Raw genomic sequence first — 24350 nt, 5'->3', positions numbered from 1 at the left:
CATAACTGTGCACACATCCCTTATTTGTCATTTATAAAAAAAAAAGGTACTTTATTTGCAGAACTTTCAAAAAAAAATATATATATAATAACAGTTTAAATACTTACTTCTCAGTACATAGTTTAACTGTACACAGCCAATAGTCAGGGTTTATGGCTGTAAGCAAGCCACATTTTTCTTGCAAAATTCCCTTCAGGCTATGCCCATGAAAACAACTCCCATCTGTGTTTTCTTCAGACCAGTTTAACTGAAAACTTGAAGGATTTGGCTTTTCAGCAGGTTGCACTGAACCAGACAGCTTGCCAAACTGATTTTGTAAGTTCACAACTATTTCTGTACAAATAGAAACAAAAAAAAAAAGACAAAAGTATTAGAATGCTGTTTAGAGGTGATTTACAAAGGAAAAAAATTGGATATTGGTGCTTTTTTCTCCCCCCTCCCCCCGCACCATATACTGAGAAAGCCTAAAGGTCTATATGTTCTCTCCTCCTTTCTATTTAATATTCAAGTCTGTCATATACTTTAGGGAAAGATTTTGAAAGACTAATCAAAATACCATGTCTTTCATACCTAACAATATTAGCACAGGGGTACTCCCAAAACACGCCCAGTAAAGCCAGTAAAATCCATTCAACACTGCTGATATTTTTTGTTCTGATAGCACACATATGCCAGGATGCCTTTCACTATATTTAACTGGTCATATGCTACCACTCAGAGTGGACAAGATTTACTGAGTAGTTTCCTGTGAAGCAGAATTAAGGACGTCTGGTTTTGTACACATGTGGATATAAGGTTAAATTTTTCACCATGCACATTCCCCACTGGAAAAAAAAAAGAAAAAGAAAAAGAAAAGCACACCACCTTTCCCTATGGCTAGTGAAATACTCAGAAGTACCCTTTCTGTTGTCTAATGTGGGTTAAAAACAAAAACAAAAACCACACCACAGTTTTCCTCTTAGTGGGAGTATTTTATGGGGTCTCTCTCTTCTCCTTGCCTTCCATTTTCAGAACCCAGTAGGAACAATATTATCTTTGAGACCTCTACCCTTCTGTCAAATGTGACAGATTATGATCAAACTTTCATTAGTTATTGAGGCAGATGGAGAAGGTATGATGATAGACCAATACACCCACATTACAACCCCATATGCTTTTTTTCGTTAGGATAAAAAGCAGGCTAAAAAACACTGTTGGAGCTTCAATTTCTTTTTATGAGCTGCACCAAGAAAGCTGTGATCTGAATAATCCCATTCATAAACTGGAAAAACACAGTGAAGAAATCCTGAAGTGATCTAAGGAATGGGAAGCTTATCTTTCAAGAGGACACTAAAATCCATCGTTAAAAACAAAGGAAGGTTTCTGAAAACATTTATCAGACACATAAGTGTCTGATAAACACCAGGAAGGGTAAAAAGATATTAAGTTAAAGGAAAGTTCCAGGACAAGAAGCAAGCAAACTGCCCAAAAAAAAACAATAAGCCAAAATTAGAAAATGTTTAAACATCAAAAGGAGTAAAATTCTGGAGCGCTCTTTGCATATGTATTTTTTGTCTCTATTATTTTAAATTTGTTGTAAGATGAAACTTGACCAGTTGTAATGGCATTATATAGTATTCTTGCTTGCAATGGCCAGTGACAAAGTTCAGCGACCTAGGCTCTTTCTAGTTCTGAGAGAAGCAGAACCAGAAGGGGACTCTAGAGTAGAACAGAAATTATGAACAATGAATGGTTATTCACTTTTTCTTATAAACACAAGACTAAAGGGCATCCAAGTAAATGATCATTTTGAAATAAAAAATATATATTTTTCTACAGAACATAACTGCAGGATCACTCCTACATAATGTTGAGAAGAGTATAAATAGGTTCAAAAAAACAATTACATTCTTGCAAGAGAAGTCCAACAAGAGTTATTCAAACCAAATATGATGTTATAGCTTGTTTAGAAGTCCCTGAACCACTCACTGCCAGAAACTGGTAGAGTATATCAAGGGAAAAATATCACTTGCCACACTTCTTACCATCTCTCTCCCAATATCTCCCACTTACTAGATAAACAGAATGAAGAACTTCAGGTTTTATATTTGGCTGAAAAAAATTCTGGTCTCCCATATTTCCATAGGTAATTTTTTAAACTGATATATATATATATATAGGAAGGAAGAAAAAGAAAAATCCAGTAATTCCTTATAGGTATTTCTAGAACTACTAAAATAGGACAGATGGACCTTCATTCTGACCATATATAGCTATCTATTTAAGTAAAGTCACATTCGGACAAAACTTCCTCACTTTCTACAGGAGACTGCAAGAATGAGTGGGAGAGAAGAGAGATGTACAGGATATACCAAAGGACATACTAAGGCAGTGATAAGAGGAAGTAAAGGGGAAAAGGCATACAAAAGCCATGGGAGAGCAATAACAATTCATGAAAAGCACAGTTATCTAAAGGCAGCTGACAAATTGGTGAAGATGAGGCCAGAATTCTCATTCTAAGATTAGGTTAAGTAGATCATTTAGGGAGACTGGCAAAGGCAGTTTGAGTTAAGCTTGAGGAAAATGTCTGACTGAAGAATTCCAGCCATAGGTTGTAAAATAGTACATTAATTGAGCCCAGAGATAAAGAGAGAGAAGGGAAAGTATTTTAGGATGTAAATGTTATCATGGTTAGGGCTTGCAGATTTTCTATGATGGGAAAAGTTGGAGCAGATTTTTGCATTGATTGAAAGAGCCAAAGTTTACTCACGCCTTCTTTTAAGAACTTTAGATTTCTTCTTGGCTGAGTAAAACAGTGGCTTTTCACATCTCCACAGATACCTACCAGTAAGAAAAATGAAAATTGTAAGGAAAAAGACAGTTGGAGCAAGCCTTTAAAAGAATAGTAACTTCTTACAAGTAGTGCTAGAGCTATTAAAATAATCTAATGGTTAGTGCCATTAATACCCCCTCCACACACTATGTATACAGGAAGTCTTTTTTCAGAGTAGACAAACTGAGGCATGTAATCATAGATTTACTGTAATCAGTTAATTGTTTGATTGTATAAGCTACTTGTCACAGAAAGTGAGCATTTAATTATTATGCTGGATAAACATTATGAGTGTAAATAGAAAACTAAGATAGGGATTTAACTGTTTCATTCACCCAAGCTTACTGTATCGAATTATGTGGCAAATTTCTAAACTTTTCAACTTCTGTGAGGAGTTAGGATTTCACATACGACTATCAAAAAAGATTTTTTTTAAACTTCTTACTTGGCTCTTTCTTCGTCCAATTTCTTTTGCTCCACATCCAACGAACTTTTTATAACCTTGCACCATTTTTTAAACTCGAAATATGGACCATCTGAAGAAAACATTCAACATTAAAATTTCAGGTTTAAGAAGAAATGAAAGAAACATGTAATATTCAAAAGGTGGCCTACATGCAGTCAGACCTTGTTTCTTCGGTCTGTAAAAAAACCTAAATTGTTTATGCCCATAGAAAACATACTTGATCTGGCAATTCATCTACCAAAGAAATGAAAAGCAGAAATTCAGTAAAAGAGCAGGATGTCTTAAGAAGTGTGGAGGAGCTCCTTAGCTTTGAATAGTTTTCATAGACTTAGTACAATTCAAACCTTCCCTCCTTTCCAGCAGTTGAGCCTAAAAGCTACCTCCTTGTCTCTACCAAATGAACTAGATCTCTACAAAGCGAAGTCAGCTTTCAAAAAGATGAAGGCCACTTCAACGTATTAATGAAACTTTACAGATCAAGTTTAAATATGAACAATTAACTTCTAAAGAAGCTCAGACGTAAAATTTCAAACAGTTTGGTCAACTCCACAGTCTTTCCTACCGCCTATGAAATATTACAGGGCAGGAAGGACAAACTTGACAACTGCATGCACTTCATATCAGCCTCCCACATTTTTGAGTACAGGAACTTCATTCACTGATATGCGAACAAGTATTTACCAACACATGCAAAAACATGAAGGCAAATGGCATTCTAGCAGCATGTTTATCATCAATGCTCCAAAGAGGCACAGGACAGAAGTGAATCAACAGGGTACAGCGGGTATAAGAATCCCAGACAGAACCATATATAAGTACGGAGTATAATTTTTAAACTATAATCAACTCTTAATACCTATGGGTGAATTATCTGCATTGCGAATTAACCAGGCGTTGCACTTCCCCACCACCCCAGCTGCACTGCATGTGATGCTTGCATCATGCTTAGCTTTGCCAGCTAGCTGTTTAAACTGTTTTGAAGGTGACTATACTGTTCTTTTAAGCAAGCTTATATATGTTTTGTAAGATCTATATTTTTGCTTTATTCAAGTCATCCTGCCACAGGATGTTTTAAATGCTAATAATATAGATGGATTCAAAAAGTGGTAGAGAAATGCAGGGAAGAAAAATCCATCACTGCTTTTTAAGACTCAAAGGTGTGGATACAACTTCTTTTATGAACTCCTTAAACCATGGTGTGCTGGAAGAGCAGTCTAGGGGAAGAAAAATTTTATATTTATCTTAATTTTTACTCTTCAACATCTGTCACAAGCAAACACACTGTCAGAGGCACCATGCTAGGCTATATTAACCTTTTATCTGACCAGTGCTGCTAGTCTTATGCTGATATAGTTGAGTCAACTGGAAAATATACAACTCTGATACAGAATACTGTTTATGTTCAAATAAAGTATGTGACTGAGATGTATATATGTATGCATATATGTATGCACTTCAAGAACATATACACAGAGAAGTACTAGCTAACTACAACTACCTACTGTGCAGCTTTCAGTCTGTCTTGAAAAAAATATAAGAGCCAAATGCCTTTTCTTCCCCCCTTAAAAAAAAAAAAGAATACTAGAAAAAGAACTGTTCAACTGAAAATTAAGTTAACATAATCTGGACCTTTACAACTCAGAATTAACCATTATTCATTTCAGTACACTAACTTTGCCAAAACGCCAGAGGCAGTTTTGAGCTTTGGCACTAATCAGTACTCTAACAGAAATTCTCACATCAGCTCTTCTGTACAGCTGCTCACTGTCACTGCAACATTTTAAGAATAGGGGCAACATAATACAGCATGGAGCATTTTGCACCACAAGATTTCAAGGTAAAAAAAATGGGCAAAGAATGAGCTGGTAACTCCCAAAGGCAATGAGGCTTGTTAATAAGGGAGAAACCCCATTAAGACATTAACAGCTTTGAGCCTCAGCTTGTAAGGAATTGTGCAACTTCTACTTCTTGTCACTATCACGCATTTCAACTATTCAAGGCAAACTGAGAAGAAAAACAAGATCCAAAATACGTTTGTGTAGCTATTTGAAAATAAGTTACCTTTTTTTTTTTTTAAGTTAACAATGATGACTGTCTCTAGATACAGCAGTAATTGTGTTTGCACACTGCTAACACCGATTTCGTTATTGACTTAGATTTTTAAAAAGTAATGCAAGGGTCAAAATGAACCCAAACCGGATGGAAAGTTTAAAACATAAATCCTTGTAACACACCTTTGGTTTTATCTTCAACTGTGATCTGGATAAGACCAATGGAACATCTTCCTGAAGATTTCTAATCTTTGATTTGTCTTTTTGCCCTCAAAGAACCATGTTCACACCATTATCTCTCCTATCTTAATTGCTGCTAGCTTTTCCACACTCTCTCAGGAATATTTAGACTAAGAAAATAGATTACATCTGAAATATGTTACACACTAAGACATTTTATTTAACGTGACTAAACAAGTTTGGATTTTATCACAAATGTGGTTTGATGCCCCTAATAAGTATCTGCTATTTATGATCAAAGTGTGCTCCCTTTTTACTGTGTAAGCATTGTTTTACCTAGCTTACATAAAAGGACAAAATTCTAAACAAAAGAGGTAAATGCGCAAAAGTAAAAGCAGAAAGGTATCTAGCAAAATATGTACATAATCCGCCTATCAAGTACAATAAAAATTATACAGGTAAGCTGAGACAATTTAAGGCAAATAACATCTACTCTTTTCTTTAAATAAAGGTTCTAAAAGAATAACTAATGAAAAAGTATTAATGAATGCTAAAACCCACGTTTTAATGACCAATAGCTCTAAACATTTCAAGCCTGATTACAAAGTTATTTCATTTACAAAATCATAACAGACTGCTTCCACTAGAATATTTATGTACCTTCTTTGTTGTTTTTATTTCTTTCTTCAGCAAAGTCTGACAGTAGCCTGAAAAAAAAAATATCAGGTTGACTATTCTGTAGATCCAAAACCTGGACTTTTAAGACTTTAAATATGAATTTCAAATACATTTGAAAAAACATTGTACCCCAGTTTTCATTCCAAGTTCCACATTTAAACTGATGATTTCAAAAAATAAGTAACATTTAAGGACAAAAATACTTTCAAATCTATATGTTTTCCGTTACTGAACTCAATCAAAATTCAAATATATAAATTAAACATTAATAAAGGAAAAAAATTATTTAACACTGTCATTTGCACTATTTGAATATTTGGGCTCTGATACAGATTTGCCTGTACACTTACCATTCATAGTGATCATCTAGTAAAAACAGTAATTTGAGCACCACTACAATAACTGCTGCAGCAAGAACATCATATTTCACTTTCCTTGTTGACTTATTTCCAGGCTCAAAAGTCAGGAAATCTGCTTCTCCTATATGGATCTTTTTCACCACTCGACAAGTCCAATTATGCAATTCATCTGATTATTATAAATAAAAATATAAAATGAGTATGTTGAGACAAGCTAAAAGTACTTTTACAATGCAAATATGTTAGCGATTTGAGGAAAAAAAATGCTTATAACCTTTGGGACCATCAGACAATTTTTTCCAGCTGAAAAGCATTTTTGGATATTTTTATAAATATTAAGTAATCTTCATTGTATTTATATAAAGAAACAGTTGCAATTTACTACATATGCACAGGAAAAAAAAGGCACACTTTTAATAGTGTTTTGATGTTATTCTAATGACATTATTAGATCATCCTGAACACTGTTCCAGGAAATCATATCTTAAATCTACATTAATACATTTAAACTCTAACTTCAAAAACAAAAACCCTAAACCAAAAACTCTTCACAAACTTTTTCCTGCATTCAAGAAAACTAAGCACACATGCAAGAACGGAGCTAGACTACAGCATAGCAGACACACACATGGGCACTAGCAACAGCCTAGCATGGCAGCACAGCATTTGGCAGTTATCCCGACAAAAAAGTAGTGTGAAGCACAGACATTCCCAATTTAGATTAAAATTGGCATTACGCTGTAAAGGCTAACAACTTTGCTAGTGCAGTGTATATTTAAAAAAAAAAAAAAAAAAAAAGACACAACTACAGCTCCAAAAGAAGCAGTATGATATCTATAGTCTCTCATTACTTTATGCTTATTTTTCACACATACAAATCCCCTAAATTTCTCACCTTTCCTGTTTAGCAAGAAATACAAGAGTTGATTACATCACCATCAGATTCCACAAAGGTTAGCAATGTATGACTAAGTACAACGCTAATCCATCTATACTTTGTATTCTCTTGCTGCTTACAAAGAGTTCAGTGCGAACTATTTTTTAATCCTTTCATATGTTAGTAAAAGTTAAACAAAAACTGAAAACCATAAAAGTACTTCCAATATAAATAATATATGTTTTTACAAATTTTGTCAGTATACTTTCTTTTACTGTAGATACTTGAAACAGACTTTGTTATTATTTAACGTCCTAAGAGGCAGTGCCAATTCATTGCTTAATTTACTTTTTTTAGGAGTTGCTATATAACAACAGCAGTTCTTTTTCAAATAGTGAATAAAATGTTTCCACGTGATAAAATTGTTTAGTTGCAAAGGAAAAGTAAAGCACAAAATATTCCTCTTTTATAATATTTTCCAGAGTATTTAGCTTTGTATTCCTTTGTAATAAATCTGAATGTGCCAAATTGCTAGACTTTCTTTGATTCGATTATTTTTCAGATTTTGACGTATCAATGTGATTCTACATAGGCTCTAAAAGAATAAAATCAGCATTTCTACTCTGGAATTTTAGCCCTAAATCTGAAGGCTGTCTCTTCTTTATAAAGTTGTGAGCATATATAAAAGCTATGTAATTTTATTCAGTGTAACTCATTGCAAAATAAAACAATAAAAAAACAAAACTATTAATTGCTCAAATGTACATGTTTTGAGGAAAAAAGTAATTTACAGGCTATTTTCTTCAGAAGTCATCTTAAGTGAACGTGATATGTGATGGGAAGTACGTCAGCCCAGCAGACAGAGTTTTCATAGTAGGACCGATTTGTGTGTTAGATAATTAAATATTCACTACTTAATTTTAGGATAAACAACAAGCATTTAATACTCATACAATATATGATTTCAATGCTAAATCAGAAGTCAAGTGAGACAGAAGCTGATCTGTCACACATTATCACTTGTTAATACTAAAATTAATGCTAATAATTCAAGTAACAAAGTTACTTTTCACTTCCATTTATATATATGGATTGCATGATGAGTTGGATTTATTTTAATTCCTCAGACTAGCTTTTAATAGAAAGGGGGAAATCAACACAAAAAAAATCACTGAAATTTACTGTCTGTGCAGAATGCTAGGATTTACAAAGGAGTCCTTTAAAATAGTGTCTTAGCAATTGTTTGCCAAAGCATTTACATTAAGTAATAAAAGAGTGAAGTAGTCAAAGCTGGAATGCAAACCAGTTTTTTAAAGGTGCAGATTAAGGAGAACTCTTTAAAATAGTGACATTCAAGACGACCTTTTCATTAAAATTAAGTTTATAAAATATGTATTCCAAACCCACTCAAAAATAGTACTATTTCGGAAGACAATCCCACTTGTACTGAGGTCCTGACTTCATCAATCATTTATCTTAAGTTAATAAATCACTTGACTTCAACTAGTACCTCTTATTTCACATGGATCCTCAGAGATTTGAAATGAAGTATCTCCTCAAGAGGTTTACAGAGTGAGCATCAGAGTGCTCAAAATCTTGCATATCGGGGCCTATAATATGTACTTTAAATGTCTGATGAAGGCACTTTCCACAGAAATTATCTTTCAGGTTCAAGCTTAAATGTGTATAAATCAGAAGGAAAAGAGTAGGAAATTTTAAAGTAGTAATTCAAGTCTTTTTACTAGAGTTTAACATACCAAAGAAAAATTTTATCTGTTCAGGTTTGAGAAAATATTTACCGGGTAAGTTAGCTTCCATCAAGTACTTCATGCACAACATGTCTGGATGAAGAAAGCAGCTGTCTGTTATATCTGGAAAACGAGGCAGCTCTAAAAATGCAGCAAGTTGAAGCATTTTGTTGTACACTTCTTCATATACAGGCCATGACTGAAAGACAGGGTTAGAGTGTTTTATACATTTGTTCTACTACTATATTAGTTACTGATTTAAAATACTGTATTATTTAAAGCAGAAACACTGCCTCTGTTAGCACCCTATATGAAGCAATCATATCTGAAGTTGCTCATCAGACCTGCAAACAATGCACCACCTTTTATGTAAAGTGATCAATGTGCTTCCAGATGCTCCAAAATTGAAAACACATCTTAAAAAAAAAAAAAAAGTTTTAACAGAACATCAAATCACAGAATAGTTGAGGTTGGAGGGGACCTCTGGAGACCGTCTAGTCCAAACTCCCGGCTCAAAAAGCAGGGTCACATAGAGCAGGTTGGTCAGGGCTGTGTCCATTTGTGTTTTGAGTATCCCCGAGGATGGAGACTCTGCAACCTCTCCGGGCAGCCTGTTCCAGTGTTTGGACATCCTCAATATATAAAAAAAAATCCTTATGTTTAAATGCAATTTATTGTATTTCAGTTTGTGCCCATTGCCTCTTATTCATTCACTGGGCACCACTGAGAAGAGTCTGACTCATCATCTTTACACCCTCCCATCAGGTATTTATACACATTGATAAGATCCCCTCTCAGTCTTCTCTTCTCCAGGCTGAACAGTCCCAGCTCTCTCAGCCTCTCCTTGTATGTCAGATGTTCCAGTCCCATCATCATCTTCGTGGTCCTTCGCTGGACTCACTCCAATACATTTGTCTCTCTTGGACACAGCACTCCAGATGTGGCCTCACCAGTGCTGAGCAGAGGGGAAGGATCACGTCCCTCAACCTGCTGACAACACTCTGCCTAATGCAGCTCAGAAGGCTCTTGGCCTTCTTGGCTGCAAGGGCACATTACTTGCTCATGCAACTTGGTGTCCACCACGACCCGCAGGTCCTTCTCTGCCAAGTTGCTTTCCAGCCAGTTGTCTCCCAGCCTGTACTGGTGCATGGGGTTATTCCTCCTCAGGTGCAGGACTTTGTACTTCCCTTTGTTGAACTTTGTGCAGTTTCTGTCGACCCATTTCTCCAGCCTGTTGATGTCCCTCTGAATGGAAGCAGGCCAATCTGGTCTATCAACCACTACTCCCGGTTTTCTATCATCTGCAAACGTGCTGAAGGTACACTGTTCCACTGTCTAAGTCATTAATGAAGATGTCAAACAGTATTGGCCCCAGTATCAACCCCAGGAGGACACCACTAGTCATTGACCTCCAGCTGGACTTCGTGCCACAGATCACAACCCTCTGAGCCTGGCAGTTCATCCAGCCTTCAGTTCACAAGACAGACCACTTATCTAGTCTGAACTTCAGTCTGTCAATGAAGATGTTATGGGAGACAGTTTCAAAAACCATTTTTTATTTAACCCTTATTTAAGTCAAGATAAACAACATCCACTGTTCTCCCCTCATCCACCATGCCAATTACCTCACCGCAGAAGGCTATCAAAGTCGGTCAGATATGATTTTCCCTTCATATATCCATGAGGACTACTCCTAGTCACCTTCTTGCCCTTCTGTGTTTGGAAGTGGCTTCCAGGATTGTTTGCTCCATCACATTCCCAGGGATCAATATGAGGCTGACAGACTCAAATTGTCCTTCTTGACCTTTTTGAAGATAGGGTAGACATTTGCTCTCTTTCAGTCTTCTGAAACCTCTCCTGATAGCCATGACATTTCAAAGATTACCAAGAGTGGCCTCGTAACAACACTGGCCAGCTCACACAGCATTCATGGGTGCATCCCATCAGGGCCCACAGACTTATGTATGTCCAGTACGTTTAAATATTCCCTGACTTGATCCTGATCCACCAAGGTAAGTCTACCTTGCCCTGGACTTCCCCACTGGTTTCCGGGACCTGGTATTGCTGAAGACCAGAATTACAAGTAAAGACTGAGGCAAAGATGGCATTCAGTACCTTGGCCTCTGTGACCAGGTTGCCATTCCCATTCAGCAGCGAGCTCACATTTTCCAGTATCTTTCCAAAGAACCTTTAATAAAGTTTCATGCAAAAAGAAAAATCTAATTCCATAGTTGCCCAGTTACTCACAAAAATCAATCTGCAACTCTTTTTTTTCAAAATTGTTGACTATACAAAGAAAGTTCTCCCTATTTCTACTGAAGCTTTTTTGCTAGAGAATGTAACTTACAGACATATTCTGACATGCTTATTCATAATGAATTCAGCAGGATCTGGTAAAGTTTACTGAAGTAAAGTAAAGTTTGGACGGCAAGGTTTGACCCTCGTTTCTTAATACTTTAACTGTTTTATTAAATATTGTTCTATACTTCCTATTTCTTTATACTTTAAATGATTACTTGAATTTACCTGTTAAAATGACGATTTTCAGTTGTTCAGGCTACTTCACTATTTTAAATGTATAATAACAGTGTATTTTCTGCCTGTTTGTCATTCCAATTCAGCACTTCATCATGTATTCATATTTATCAAGTCAGTTATGTTCATAAGGTACTTTCCTTATTAGGAATTTAGCATGGGCTTAGTTCACGAATTTAAAACTTTTCAGAAAAAAAATGAATTCAGGCTTCTGTTTTTATAGACCAGTTGAAAAACACACAATATTTACATTTGCAACAACAGTGAGACTGAAATAATGCCTTTTCATTCAGTTATTTGGTTTAATCTATTTTAATACAAGCTATGCAGCCAGTGCTGAAATTGTATAGGTTTGAATGATTGCCAACATTCCCATTTATTTTTTAAATGATCTCCCCTCAGACTGCAGTCAAGACTTGCTTAATTGCATGAATACATGCTTAAGCAAATAAGTAATTCTACTGTCACTTACTATTACACATGCATCTTTTTGTAACAGTTAGGAAGTTGTAGCATGTTCATTATAGTTTCTAAACAATGTTAAAGAGTGGCTTAGACTTCTACAGGACTATCTTGAGAAACAAGAAAAACATGCATTACCAGACTTCTACAGAAGCCCAAGCTTAGCAGCGCTTTCCATTCCTTTTAAAAAGCAGTTCTAAATTGAATACCAAAACAGTCTTGAAACAAAACCTGAATGGTATGTAACTTCTCTTGAATGTATTTAGAGAAAAATTAAAGTCACAGATAATTCAAATAACAATGTCACACAAATAATATTCCTAAATGGATATAATGGAAATATGGTTTTTTTCTTTGATAAAAAGCAGCTGAATTACCAGTTTCTTAGTAACATATCAGACATGAAAATGAAAATGAAGACACTAGAAATTCGGTCATTGAAAGCATTCCCATTCTCAAACATTAAAGTACCACCAGTGAAGTTATTTGAACATTCTCATTTAACAAAGAGGTACTTTAAGGAATATAGCTCCTAGTTTGAGGACCTAGGGTAGATAGCTTATGTCCCTTTATAGATGAGCTTCTCTTACTGAATCAGGCTAAGGAGATAGTTTTCCTGTCCTAGGTACTAGTGAATTATCCCTTCCTCCTCAGTGCCAACACTGACTTTTGTATCAAAGTTTTTAGTATCCAATCCAGGCTTTGGCTTGCAAGTTAGAGAAGTAAATTCAGATCTTTTTTAAAATGAATATAAATGCTCTTTGCTTCACAATGGCAACTAATGCCTTTTTTAATAGCAAACACAAATGATGTAAAAACTACAAATAAAAAATGAATACTGACAGCTATCCTTTGGCTTATTTTAAAAAGGGTGTTAACAGACAAAACTATTCATAATTGATATGTGTTGATAAAGAGACGTTAACACAGTTGGGACATGCAGATCTAGGAAGGGCATACTAATCCACCATAAGGTATCACCAACCAATCAGCTGCTATATACCAGGGCTTAACCACCTAAACGTTCACTGTAACGCTGGTCTTTCTGTAACAGAGTGCTGAATCAGCACAATGCAAAATTAACTGAATGACGCATTTCTAGGGGTACACAGTAATCTCTTGAACTGTAAACTACAAGTGGAAGCTGAATCAAACGTAAGACCACATCTCAGCAGGACACATCACAGCGAATGGCTGAAGGCTTGAAGGGTGAGGGCTGAAGACTGTAGAGTGCTTCAGTAACCAAGCACTGAAAGTTCTTACCGATCACTACGTACATTTCATACCCTGTTTAATTCTGAAAGAGGCATAACTTCATACAGTAAATCTCTTATTCCATACTCACTGGAGGCCTAAAACCAAAGAACACCCAACTTTCATACAATGAACATACTAAATATTAGTAAAATACATTAAGAAAAAGCAAAATACCACAAACAAGCAGCCTCAGAGATAACAAAATTTATCACCTTCCACCTAGCTACATCTCTCTCCCAGGAAAAGAAAAAAAAAGCACTGATAAAACAAGTTGTACTGAAAGTCAACCAATGAATCAACCAGGAAAGCAAGCTCCAGAGCTGCGGCCTCCTTCAACTGAGAAAAGTCTGCCTCCAGCACCTTGGGATTAAACAACAAGGGAGGAGTACTTGGGCAAGAGGGGACAGTGTTATATCATATGCCACATGTTCTCCAAGTATAACTCTCTTATCCAATCACAAATTTAAAAGTTTTGCATTACATTTTTCAGTTGTGCTTCTGAGGAAAATATTAAGGACGACAGCCCCATCAGTGCAGTTACTGGGCTCTCACCTTCTGCTTCCAGAACTTGGGAACCATTCAATGCATAAACCTTACCTACAAACCTTTGAGGGCACCTAATTCCAGGAAGACTGACAGAATGCCCTTGTAAAGCTGTATCATCTGACAGCCTTTTCAGGTGTTTCACAAGCTGGAATTCATTCAAGACCGATCAACAATGACAGAGTCTATAACATGTCTAGATTTGGATACAGAGGTTATTGAGGACAAACTTATCTCAACAGTTGCATCTTTAAAGTCTTTGTATCTTGTTCCCACACATAAAGAAACTTCAGGTCTTCTCCAGAAAGTAGTAAACAAGCTTAGTACTATTTGAGAATACTTTTTTTTTGGCCTCCTATACTAAGTTGAAGTCAAAACACACACTGCTCAGTTGGTAAAGAAGCATCTAGAATAAGATATTTATGATGATAAATATATGTTACACTATTTAAATCAGTTAACTTTGTCCTTCAAAGGTACAATGAAAATTTTCACCTGTATTAGAAAAGAACAACCTGGTTTTCAGAAGACAAGGAGCCAAACTATTAATACGCTAATCAGATCACAGTAACAAGTAAATGTTTCGGGTGAGCCAAGATTGCAGCCTCTCATACTTGTTTGGACAGTATCAGAACGTTGCTGATCAACAAGCAGAAAACTGTAGACATTGGCTTGCTTTCTAGACTCGTTTGCAGCCTCCATAACTTTTTGTTTCAAATTTGCTCTGACTCTCTTCTTTCTTATATGATTGTATAGATCATTTCCTTTTTCTATATCATGACGACACCCCAGTAGTAATTATTTACATATTTACACATCAATTTATTTTATTGCAATGATGTTTTATCCTTTTTGAAAAACTGATGTAGACTTGTTTTAAATCCTCCCTTTTATCATTTTTCTCCCCTACATACGCCTCTCCTGTCCAGTATTTTTACTCAGCACAGTTCCTTTCCCCTTCATCCTTCTCCCAGTGAACTTCCATCTAGAGATTCCTTTCTTCCCATGCCTGCCTGTTTTTTAAGACTCTACATACTCCTGGGCTACTGCTGTTCAGCAGTGGCCATATTTTCTAAACAATTTTTAATGACCATTTAATACTGAAGTCTAATAAGAACTGATGTCACTTTCTCATTATCAGCTTTCTGTAGGTCTCAGGAAACCTCTTTGAAATTTACAGTTTGGATATGCTTGGAATTCTCTGAAGACCTGCAAGACAGTCATCTTTAAGACTATCAAGCTAACCTACACCAATTTGGAAAAAGAATGTGCCAAACTTCTCAGAAAATAGACTAAAAAAGTGATTATTTAAACATGAAGTTCTGGAAAACATCAAATTATAAGGTTTGGAGGTGGGTTTTCTGCAATACTATCCAGAAGTTGGTTCAATCCTTGTCATGTCCATAAAACGAAAGACATTTATTGTAAAAAACAAAACCAACCAACCAAAAAAACAAACAAAACCCCCCCACCCTTAATGTATGTTAACATCTCTGAATAAAGCCTGCATTGAAATATACATTAATGGGAACCCAAACTAGCTTTAAAACTATGTAAGATGTTTAGTTTATCGTTAGGTATCAACAATGAGCTCAGCAGCAAAGTGCTCCATAGAGTCTGGTACACCTTACTTTGCTTCCGCTACTCAACTGGTTCAACTACATCAGTTAGTCTACAGTCTGCAGCATAAACACAGCCTAGCAGACTGGTGTGGGATGAAGCCAGCAGTAGCACTTGCAGGTTATCTAACAGAACTGACGGTAAAGACAATAACTGTACCAGCTATGAAATTTATACTCAAATTGGTATTCAAAACTGAATGAAATGACCTTGTGACCCAATCTTTATGTAGTAGATATCTTTAATGAAGTTGGCAAGACAAAACTCCTGTATTACAGACTTTTTTTTCCCCTTTTCTTCCCCCCGCATTTGTTCATGTTGCTCCTCATCAGTTCAGTGCTCTCATGCTGTTCCACCAATTTGGTTACTTCCCATATAAGCATGCACTAAAGCACCTTGCTGATGTTTATTTTTTTAAATGTCATTTTCTCCCCTTGCCTAACCTTTATCCACCTCTCAGGGACCATCACCATCCCACCTGGAAGAGCAGGAAGTTAACACACAAATTAAATGTGCTTAAACACTGTGTACTATTACTTTTAATAGTCTTTATCAATAATAATAAGTGCACTTACTAATACTTTTTTTTCCCCCAGCTAAGTTAGACTGCAAGAATAATGTAGTCAGCTTTGTTGCACAGTTTGATTCTATGTAGTCTCAAGTTAAGTTTTTAATGAGTGATTTCTTTACCATAGCATAGGGTATACAGCAAAGACATATGCAATGTAAGGGATGGGTATCATAAGCACTGTTACCATTGCTGTGTAGAAACGTTCCAGACTGGGGAACTGCTGGAAAGTACGAAAGTAGGCTAGGGAAGAACCATTATACTCCACTTGTACATTCTTTCTTAAGTCACTATCAGAAACAGGAGACCAGATTCAATGGACCTTGCATCTGACTTGGTACTGTCATTTTTATGTGGATTGAGCGGATACATTTTTTCAAATCCTGATATCCATGAATCACATCCAGCTGCTGATGTAACCGTGAAAGGGTGTGCCTGGCACTGCTGAAAGGGAACCACATGACAGGAAGAACAAAGAAGGGTGAAACTCCTACGACTCCATTTAGATAACTGCTAAGAAAATGTATAGCTTCTAAGAGCTCTTCCACTAGAAAAGATATGAAGAGATCAAGCACATCTTCAAACTTGCTGCTTTACAAGCCTCCCATCAGGCAGAAAGGATAACTGAAGTAGTTAACACAGGACAATATAATCAACTTGTCCATCTTGGAGCCAGGCAAACATGCTGTCCATGCTATCTGCTTGGCAATAAATGGACAGGAAAAAAGCAGCCAAGATATCATTTGAAAATCATGTGAGAAATAACACTGGCAGTCTCTCTCCCTCCCTTGATGATTGCCCTTTAAAATCTCAGTTGAAACAGCTACTCAACTTAAAATCCCACAGTACTCCTGAATGTTGTTGCAGAGTAAGTGAAAAGGATCTTCGTACAGAAAGGAAAAAAAAAAAGATTCATTTAGAAGATGACTCAAACAATGTTTATGCATTTTTTGAGAAAAAATATTCTAGGCGTGCTAGGATGTTTGACTGCACTGAATTGACACACATGGGTTTTACTGGAGCATTCAAGACGGCGGGCAGATGAGCCAGTGAGCCACACGTGAGAAAAGGCTAACTGAGCATTCACAGACAAACTCTTTTCCTAGACAAAGGTGAGAGATTTTATTTGGATGTATGGGTGACTTTTTAAGTATTCTACTTTCAGAGGAAGACATTTTATTCATTAAATGATTCCTGGCCAAAGTGGTTTGTGAATAAATGAGTTTCAATATTAAACCAACAGAGACATGTTTGAGCGCTGCCCTACTCATACTCACAAGGTAAGTCTGAATGACAAATACCACTTTTCTATAAAACGTGAAGTCTTCTTACAAACAAAGACAGTAATCCAATAAGGAGCTCAGCTGACCTAATGCATTGAAATTTAGGAGTTTAGGAACAAATTTTATTGAATTTCATAAATATTTTGGTAGGTTTGTTTTCTTTCTTCATTAAGTAATGCTTTAAGACAGGTATGGACAAGCTAAAGTTTCTGTTACACAACAGCAAGCTCCCGTGATAAACTTGATTACAATAACCCTTTCAGTAGTGAACTTCCTCCTCAGCTTTTTTTTTTTTCTTTTCTTTTTTTTTTTTTTAATAAAAGCCTCACCCTTATTTTCATTCTGCATTATTTTCTAGCCTGAAAAAGTACTACATGCACCTGTTAAAATGCACAAAAGCACAAAGGGAGAAAGAAAAAACCCCACACATATAGAGAGAATCCCCCCAACCAAATAAAGATTACAATGCAGCCCAAAACCCTTACAGACCAAAGCAGCAATTGCTGTTTGCTCTGGAAAGTAAAAGTAGCATAGTTCATTAGCAGAATTTGTATGGCTGGAATTTTATGTCTCTAAGATTTTTTTAAATAAACAAGAATGACTGGCTTGTGCTTTAATTTGAAATTTTTTTAGAGAGTTACCATAAAAAAACCCCCAAAACATGGCAGTTAAGCTTATTCAAATTTTAGTTAGGAAAAGAAGGTTCTTCATGATCCTTACACACCAGACCTTGAAGGGGATTTTAAAGGATCTCGGCAAATAGATGAGCTTGTCTGAAGGCAAGTCTTGGTGGATACACTTTCCAGGGAAGCAGAAAGACATTGCCATTCCAGTTTGAATTCTCTGGGAAAAAGCAGAACAAGCATTTTGACCAGTATTAATGAGCTAATTAATAGATTTAGTCAGGAATGATGTAGTTTGAATCAGAACAAAACTAAAATATAAACATACAATCCACCAAAAACTGGTCTCTGAGACACTCCAAACTCCTGCAGTTTCCTATAAGCTGCAAGATTACTCGAATGGATATTGGCAGGGATATTAGTCACCATCAGACTATTAAGTGATACAAAATCCTTTTGAAAAGCCGGTATAAAAAAAATATGGGGAAAAGCTTACAGGCTTTGGGAAATCTTCAGGTCTATTTATGATAGTACTACAAACTCACCCTGTTGCCTCAGGCAAGTCTCTCTGTCCCAGTTTTCCACCTTGTACGAAAGTACCAATATACCATTTCTCACAGCCCAGTCCTAAAGAAACATTCCCCAAATAAGTGAGGGCGCTATGACTGGGCAAGCGTTAATGAGGAGCCTCAAAAGAAGAAAAAGAACCAAATATTCTGCAGTTGTTCTGGATTTACATGGCATGCACTAAAGCAGGCTTAAACTCCCACATGAAATTAAGAAAAGATATGCTGAACAGCTCATCACTCCCTCCATATTAAATTAAGACGCTATCTTGTTTTAGAAACAATATGAGATAAATGATTAATGACTACAATCGAGCACACTCATACATCAGTCTCAACTAAAAGTAATATCATTCCAGTAATTTCTAAATGCTGTATACCTAACTTTAAAACCTTAATCACTATTCAAAGACATGAAAAGAAGACAGTATTAGCTTATCTATTCACAAATCCAAAACCTGTGCTTCCTTTTAGGCCAAAGAAGAACTGCACAGAATGGAAGCCTGTTTAGAAATATTACAGATAAACAGCAAAAAAAAAAAAAAAAAAAGTAACCTGCTATTTGCTGGGTTTGCCATTCCAGGATAGCTCCCACGTGACCTGTTACTTACTCTCGCACGGTTTGTCAGGTGTCTCCTCTTGTTACATTTCTAGGCAGGGATTCCTGTAAATGTTCCTTCTTGCTCCTGGATCTGGGACCACCAAAACTATTCATCACTAGGAAGTTTTGCAATCAAAATAAAAAATTGGTAAATTTTTAAATAAGCAATTCCCTTAGCTGCTCCACCAAAAATCCAAAAGGATCATTAGAAAATACAACCATGCAAAATTTCTTTCCAAAAAGCAGATTTTGCTTAGGAAGGCTTAGTATTTTTCATTACCTAAGATTCTTTGCCACAGGTTAGAGATATCCCTTTCAAGCAAGGATTTAGCATACTTATCATTTAATCATCTTTCAACCTTTTTTTTTTTTTTTTTTTTAAGTTGACCTGAATAAGAAACAACCCCAGATCTCAAAAAGGAAAATTTAAAGGACATCATTAAGCTCACCTAACTTAAAGGCTGGAACTATGAATTTTTTTAAAAAAAGTTGTTGTTAGATAACTAGTTAATGAAAAATGAAGTTTTACAAGCTTAAAAATCTCTCCAGAACACAAAAACCACAAACTGAAACCCAACTGCAACCCTAGAACATAAAGAGTGGTTGTACAACATCAGGCCAAAAAGATCTATTTGGCCTTGCATCCAGCAGCGAGCCACCAGGATGAGGAGGGAGGAATTCAGCAGCTGAGCAACCCCTAATGACACTTTTCTGAATATTTGTCCAGCTTCACAAAATTTGTGGCTGAGTCAGCAGTGAGGTCTCCGAATTTATTAGTCTAGCTACCTTTTCTTTCAAGGCTTTTGTCCAGTCATTATCAGACTCAACATCCAGAACGTACTACAGCAAGGAGTTTCACAAATCACCCACAAACTGGATAAAGAAGCATTTCCTGCTGTTTGATTATGAACCTGCAGACTAGCAAGCTTTATCTGAAGCTTCTCAATTTTTGTATTGAAAGAGACATTGAACAGTTGCTCCCGAAGACTTTCTACAAACCATCTCTGCCACATCTACCGCTAAGTCACCTCTTCATTACGTTGAAATCTATTCAGCTATCTCTTGTAGGAAAATTGTCCCAAACATTTAATCATCCTTACAATCATTCTCCCTATCTTTTTTAGTTCTTCTGTAACGTTTTGAGACGAGGGAGGGGAAGAAAAGGGGGGAAAAACAGAATTCCATACAGCATTTAAAACATGGGGGCATGATGGATTTATACATTAACATAAAGCTGCTTTGTGCTCTACCCCTTTATTAGAAGTCAGGAATTTATATTGTTTATATTTAAATTTAAAATGTAATAAATTTAAATCTATATTGTTCTCTGAAAGCTGGTGTTATCAATGCTACTATGTTCTTGTACCAGTCTTAATTTAAAATTCTGCATGGTCTTAATTATACAGGTCTCCACAATCCCTTCATGATGCTGTTTGTGAACATGCAGCTGTTATTAGCCCAGCTACAACATTAGAATTATTTCTAACACTAGCTTTCAGAGACTAATATAAATTTTGTACATAAATGAAAAAAAAAAAAAAACCACACGCACACACACACACACACGCTTTAAGCATTTTTTTGGTCAAGAACTAAAAATCACCGCCTATTTAACAACGCACATATTTATCTGTTGACAGGTACTTTGCAGAGGTACTGGGACACAAAGGAGACATTGGTGTGAAAAAGTATATCTGTGTGTTATAATAGCAGCTCACAGGTCAATGAACTATAATCTCTTTTAAAGAAAACTAAAAATTGAGTGCAATGCTTACCCACTGTAAGGATGCCAAGAAACAAAACTTGCACTGTATCTGACTTGAGTTTAAGCTCTCCTCCTTCCCACTCATTTTTTTTCCTACTACTTTTTTTCTCTAAATAGTCTCTTAAGATACTTTTTAGTCAGCTGTTGGACAGAATCAAAATCTGAGAAAATTCAGATTGTATTTGCTTCATCTGTATCCTCATAACTGTGGAGCTTGGAAGATGAAGTATTTCAGTATATGCACAATGGGGCTGTTTTTTGCAAGCAATCTGGTTAAGAGGGTAGCATTTTTCAAGACTTCTTTCAAATTGCTTATAACAGAGTTAAAGATTTTTTCAAGAAAAAAATAAGAACAAAGGAATTCATATGTACCACTTCTGTTTACACTGGGCTTTTTAATTTAAGATTAGGATTCTTCAAAAATGACTTCTGCAAGCATAAGTAGTGTTTACTTGCATCAATGGCATGAATTTTACTTTTTCTACAGTGGTTTATTCATCAGAAATGGTCACTGGATGATTTTATTATAAAAAGCATCTTCAGACTAGAAAATGGCTTAGCTTATTAGCAAGCTCATTTTAAGACTGATTTCAAAACAGTAATGTTTATTTAGAGAATACATCTTTGTCACCTATCAAATTAGCAATACCAAAGCAGTCACCAAATAGTATAAATCATTTCCATAATAAGAATTTCAGTAGAGTGACCTCATGCAGTATTCAGAATACAAAAAAATATATATACAGAGGAATTTCACTCCTCCTTAGAAGGTGGGACAAATAAAGCCCTAAAACAGTGATTCACTTCATCTGCCCCTCCTAGAAGAGTACTATAATTAGGACACTAAATCCACACCCACAACTAAAGAAACATGAGCACTTAAGAAATACTGTCAAGTTTATAAACTTCTATTAACATATCCAAATGCTGTAATGAAGCAAATGCTAATCTTTCTGCTTTTAAGTTGATGAAATCATACACCTGTAAAGAGCATCTTTGATATAAAATGATTCCAAAGCATGAAATACCATTTGCTGTATAAAAGTACTCAGCCACACTGCATCCAATTTAGGGTACAAACCAAAGAATGATATAAGCAGTCAAACCTGAAAGAGAAATCAGCCAGAAGAGCAGGACAAATAATACCTGTGACACCAACAACAGTTTATGTCACATAAGCGTAAGCCACCACTACAGAGTTTACCCAGAATATCTAGCCCCTGGCTCTAAGTACCAAGGCAGGCAGGTACGAGTAGCCTTGCTAAAGCCATTCCTAAATAACAACATCCTCACGGACACTGTGTGGTTTCCTATGCATGATTTGAGTATAGACATCATTTTTTTCTGTGCTGCGATAGAGCTCACTGCTCTGTTACATGAGAAAATACTCATTTTTCTGCATCCAAAAGAATTATGAAAAGGTGCTTATCCTTTGTTCTCAGAGCAAAGTGGGAGAATTACCAACTTGAGTGAAAACAGCATCCAGATTATACTAAGCTTGCCCAACCCTCAGGGAAAAGAACTGAATGTAGACAGGAAGAGAGAAGCATCAATACTCTAATAATGTCTATCTCCTAGACTCTCTCTATCCTTCTTAAGTACTAACTTATACTCACCTTTAAGGTATCTAATGAAACTTCACTCCTAAAGTAAGTGGAGCAGGTAGCTCCTTTTCAAAGCCTCCAATGGAATATCCTATCTACCTAATCTTAGACACTTCAAATGCAGTAAAATATTTTATCAATTTGTGATATGTGCCTAACTGCAGCAAACAAAATAGAAACAGTTCAAAGTATATACAAAAATAAAATTTAAGCAATCGTTTCCATCATGAATAAGCCAGGTAACATACTTGGATACATAAATGATAAACATCTTCCATGTGTTATTCTGTGCTGCAAACTTGAAAACTAGTTTTCAAGAAACCTGTAATACTGATATAATACTACTTCTGCTCAGAACATATCTCTGCTGCTCAACTAATACTAACTGGACATACTACATGAACCCCAGACTTCAGAGCAAGCTGGCAGAGATAATGAGAAATTAATGAGGACTGAATGTCAAGTTACATCTAAAATTGAGCCATTAGCCTTCAAATCTTAAGACTATAGTCCAGTATAGTCCCAGTTTCAGTCACATATAGCAGGTAATCATCAAAATATTGAGCAATCTTCTTTTCTTAATCCATGAGAAATCCTCCAATTATGTTTTCCTTCAGGCTGACGATTCTTCTGCCCCCAACATTCACAGGGAAACCAAAACTAGTAGGAGTCTTAAACTACTTTAACTGACAATTTTAATTTACAGAACAAAATGGCTTTTACTATGCTAGAACAATGTTAAATTGGTTCAACTACATTTTTGCAGCACATTTCCATTTAATTCAAACTAAACTGAGCAACCAAGTTATTAGATGGGCACAAGGCAGAAAATGCTTATGGGACACAGGCATTAATAACTGTATTTCAATTGCAACTTTGACTATAATCAAGAGAATCATAAAGTGGGCCAAAATCCAAGGACAGACATCTTCACCCTCCTGACACAGGGAAACTCAGCAATGTTTCACCTTATTGTAACACCCATGATTAATATTATAAAACCGCTTTGAACATGGAAGAGAAGAGCTCCAACAGTTGGTAGTGTTGCACAAGCTAAGTCCAGAGTTTAAACCTTGCTCTCAAATAGGATAGTAAAAGATACAAAAACACATGTGAAAGCACACAGTTTAGACCTCTCCAAAGACAGTCTCAGCAGGTCACCGACACTTCCAGAAAGTGCTGCCTTATCCCTCTTTTTATGTGGGATAATGTGATAAAGGGAACAGGGAAAGGCACAAATGGAAGCAGAGGGGGCCTGGCTGCATCCTGCTCAGAGAGACAAGCTCCAAGATAAAAGAGGCAACAAACAGCAACTAAGTTGTAAGCAGCAAGGAAACTGCCAGAAAAACCTTTTAATTTCAATGCCACATGTAAACAGTTAAGTCATAAAACAAATACTAAAAAAAAAAAAAGGAAGTTTGTTCTGTAACTGGAAAAAGAATATAGATCCGTCTTGTAAAATGGTGTGCAAGGACAAGAAAATTCATGTCTGCAAAAAAGCAGAACAGCATCTGATAAAACTGAGTATTTTAAAAATGACAGGCCCACGTAATTTCCACACAAGAAGCTTCAAGGAAATAACTGAGGAACTCTCTGAAACACAAATGTTGGTTCTAAATAATCTTAGGAAATTCTAAAGATCAAAGGACTCTCAACATTAATATTAAAAAAAAAAATGCAAAAAGGGAAGATTCATGAACGATCGAATAATTAGCTTGGCATGGGTCCTGGGCAAAATAATACAATGACAAT

At 36.0% G+C, this 24350-nt stretch overlaps 1 protein-coding gene across 1 annotated transcript in view; it reads right to left on the bottom strand.

Annotated features, from left to right (window-relative positions):
• The window catches only part of TAF1B (TATA-box binding protein associated factor, RNA polymerase I subunit B), a 49746-nt gene that overhangs the window by 4768 nt on the left and 20628 nt on the right, over positions 1–24350 (bottom strand). Inside the window, exons 9-14 of the mRNA XM_067294284.1 lie at positions 9223–9370; positions 6538–6715; positions 6170–6216; positions 3258–3348; positions 2750–2820; positions 108–333 (exon numbers count right to left, since the gene is read on the bottom strand). Coding sequence (XP_067150385.1) covers positions 108–333; positions 2750–2820; positions 3258–3348; positions 6170–6216; positions 6538–6715; positions 9223–9370 — 761 coding nt within the window. The remainder of the gene's footprint in view (positions 1–107; positions 334–2749; positions 2821–3257; positions 3349–6169; positions 6217–6537; positions 6716–9222; positions 9371–24350) is intronic.

The sequence above is a fragment of the Apteryx mantelli genome, chromosome 3 (genome assembly GCF_036417845.1).
Source record: "Apteryx mantelli isolate bAptMan1 chromosome 3, bAptMan1.hap1, whole genome shotgun sequence".
Classification (NCBI taxonomy): domain Eukaryota; kingdom Metazoa; phylum Chordata; class Aves; order Apterygiformes; family Apterygidae; genus Apteryx; species Apteryx mantelli.
This window is presented reverse-complemented; position numbering and strand designations above follow the sequence as displayed.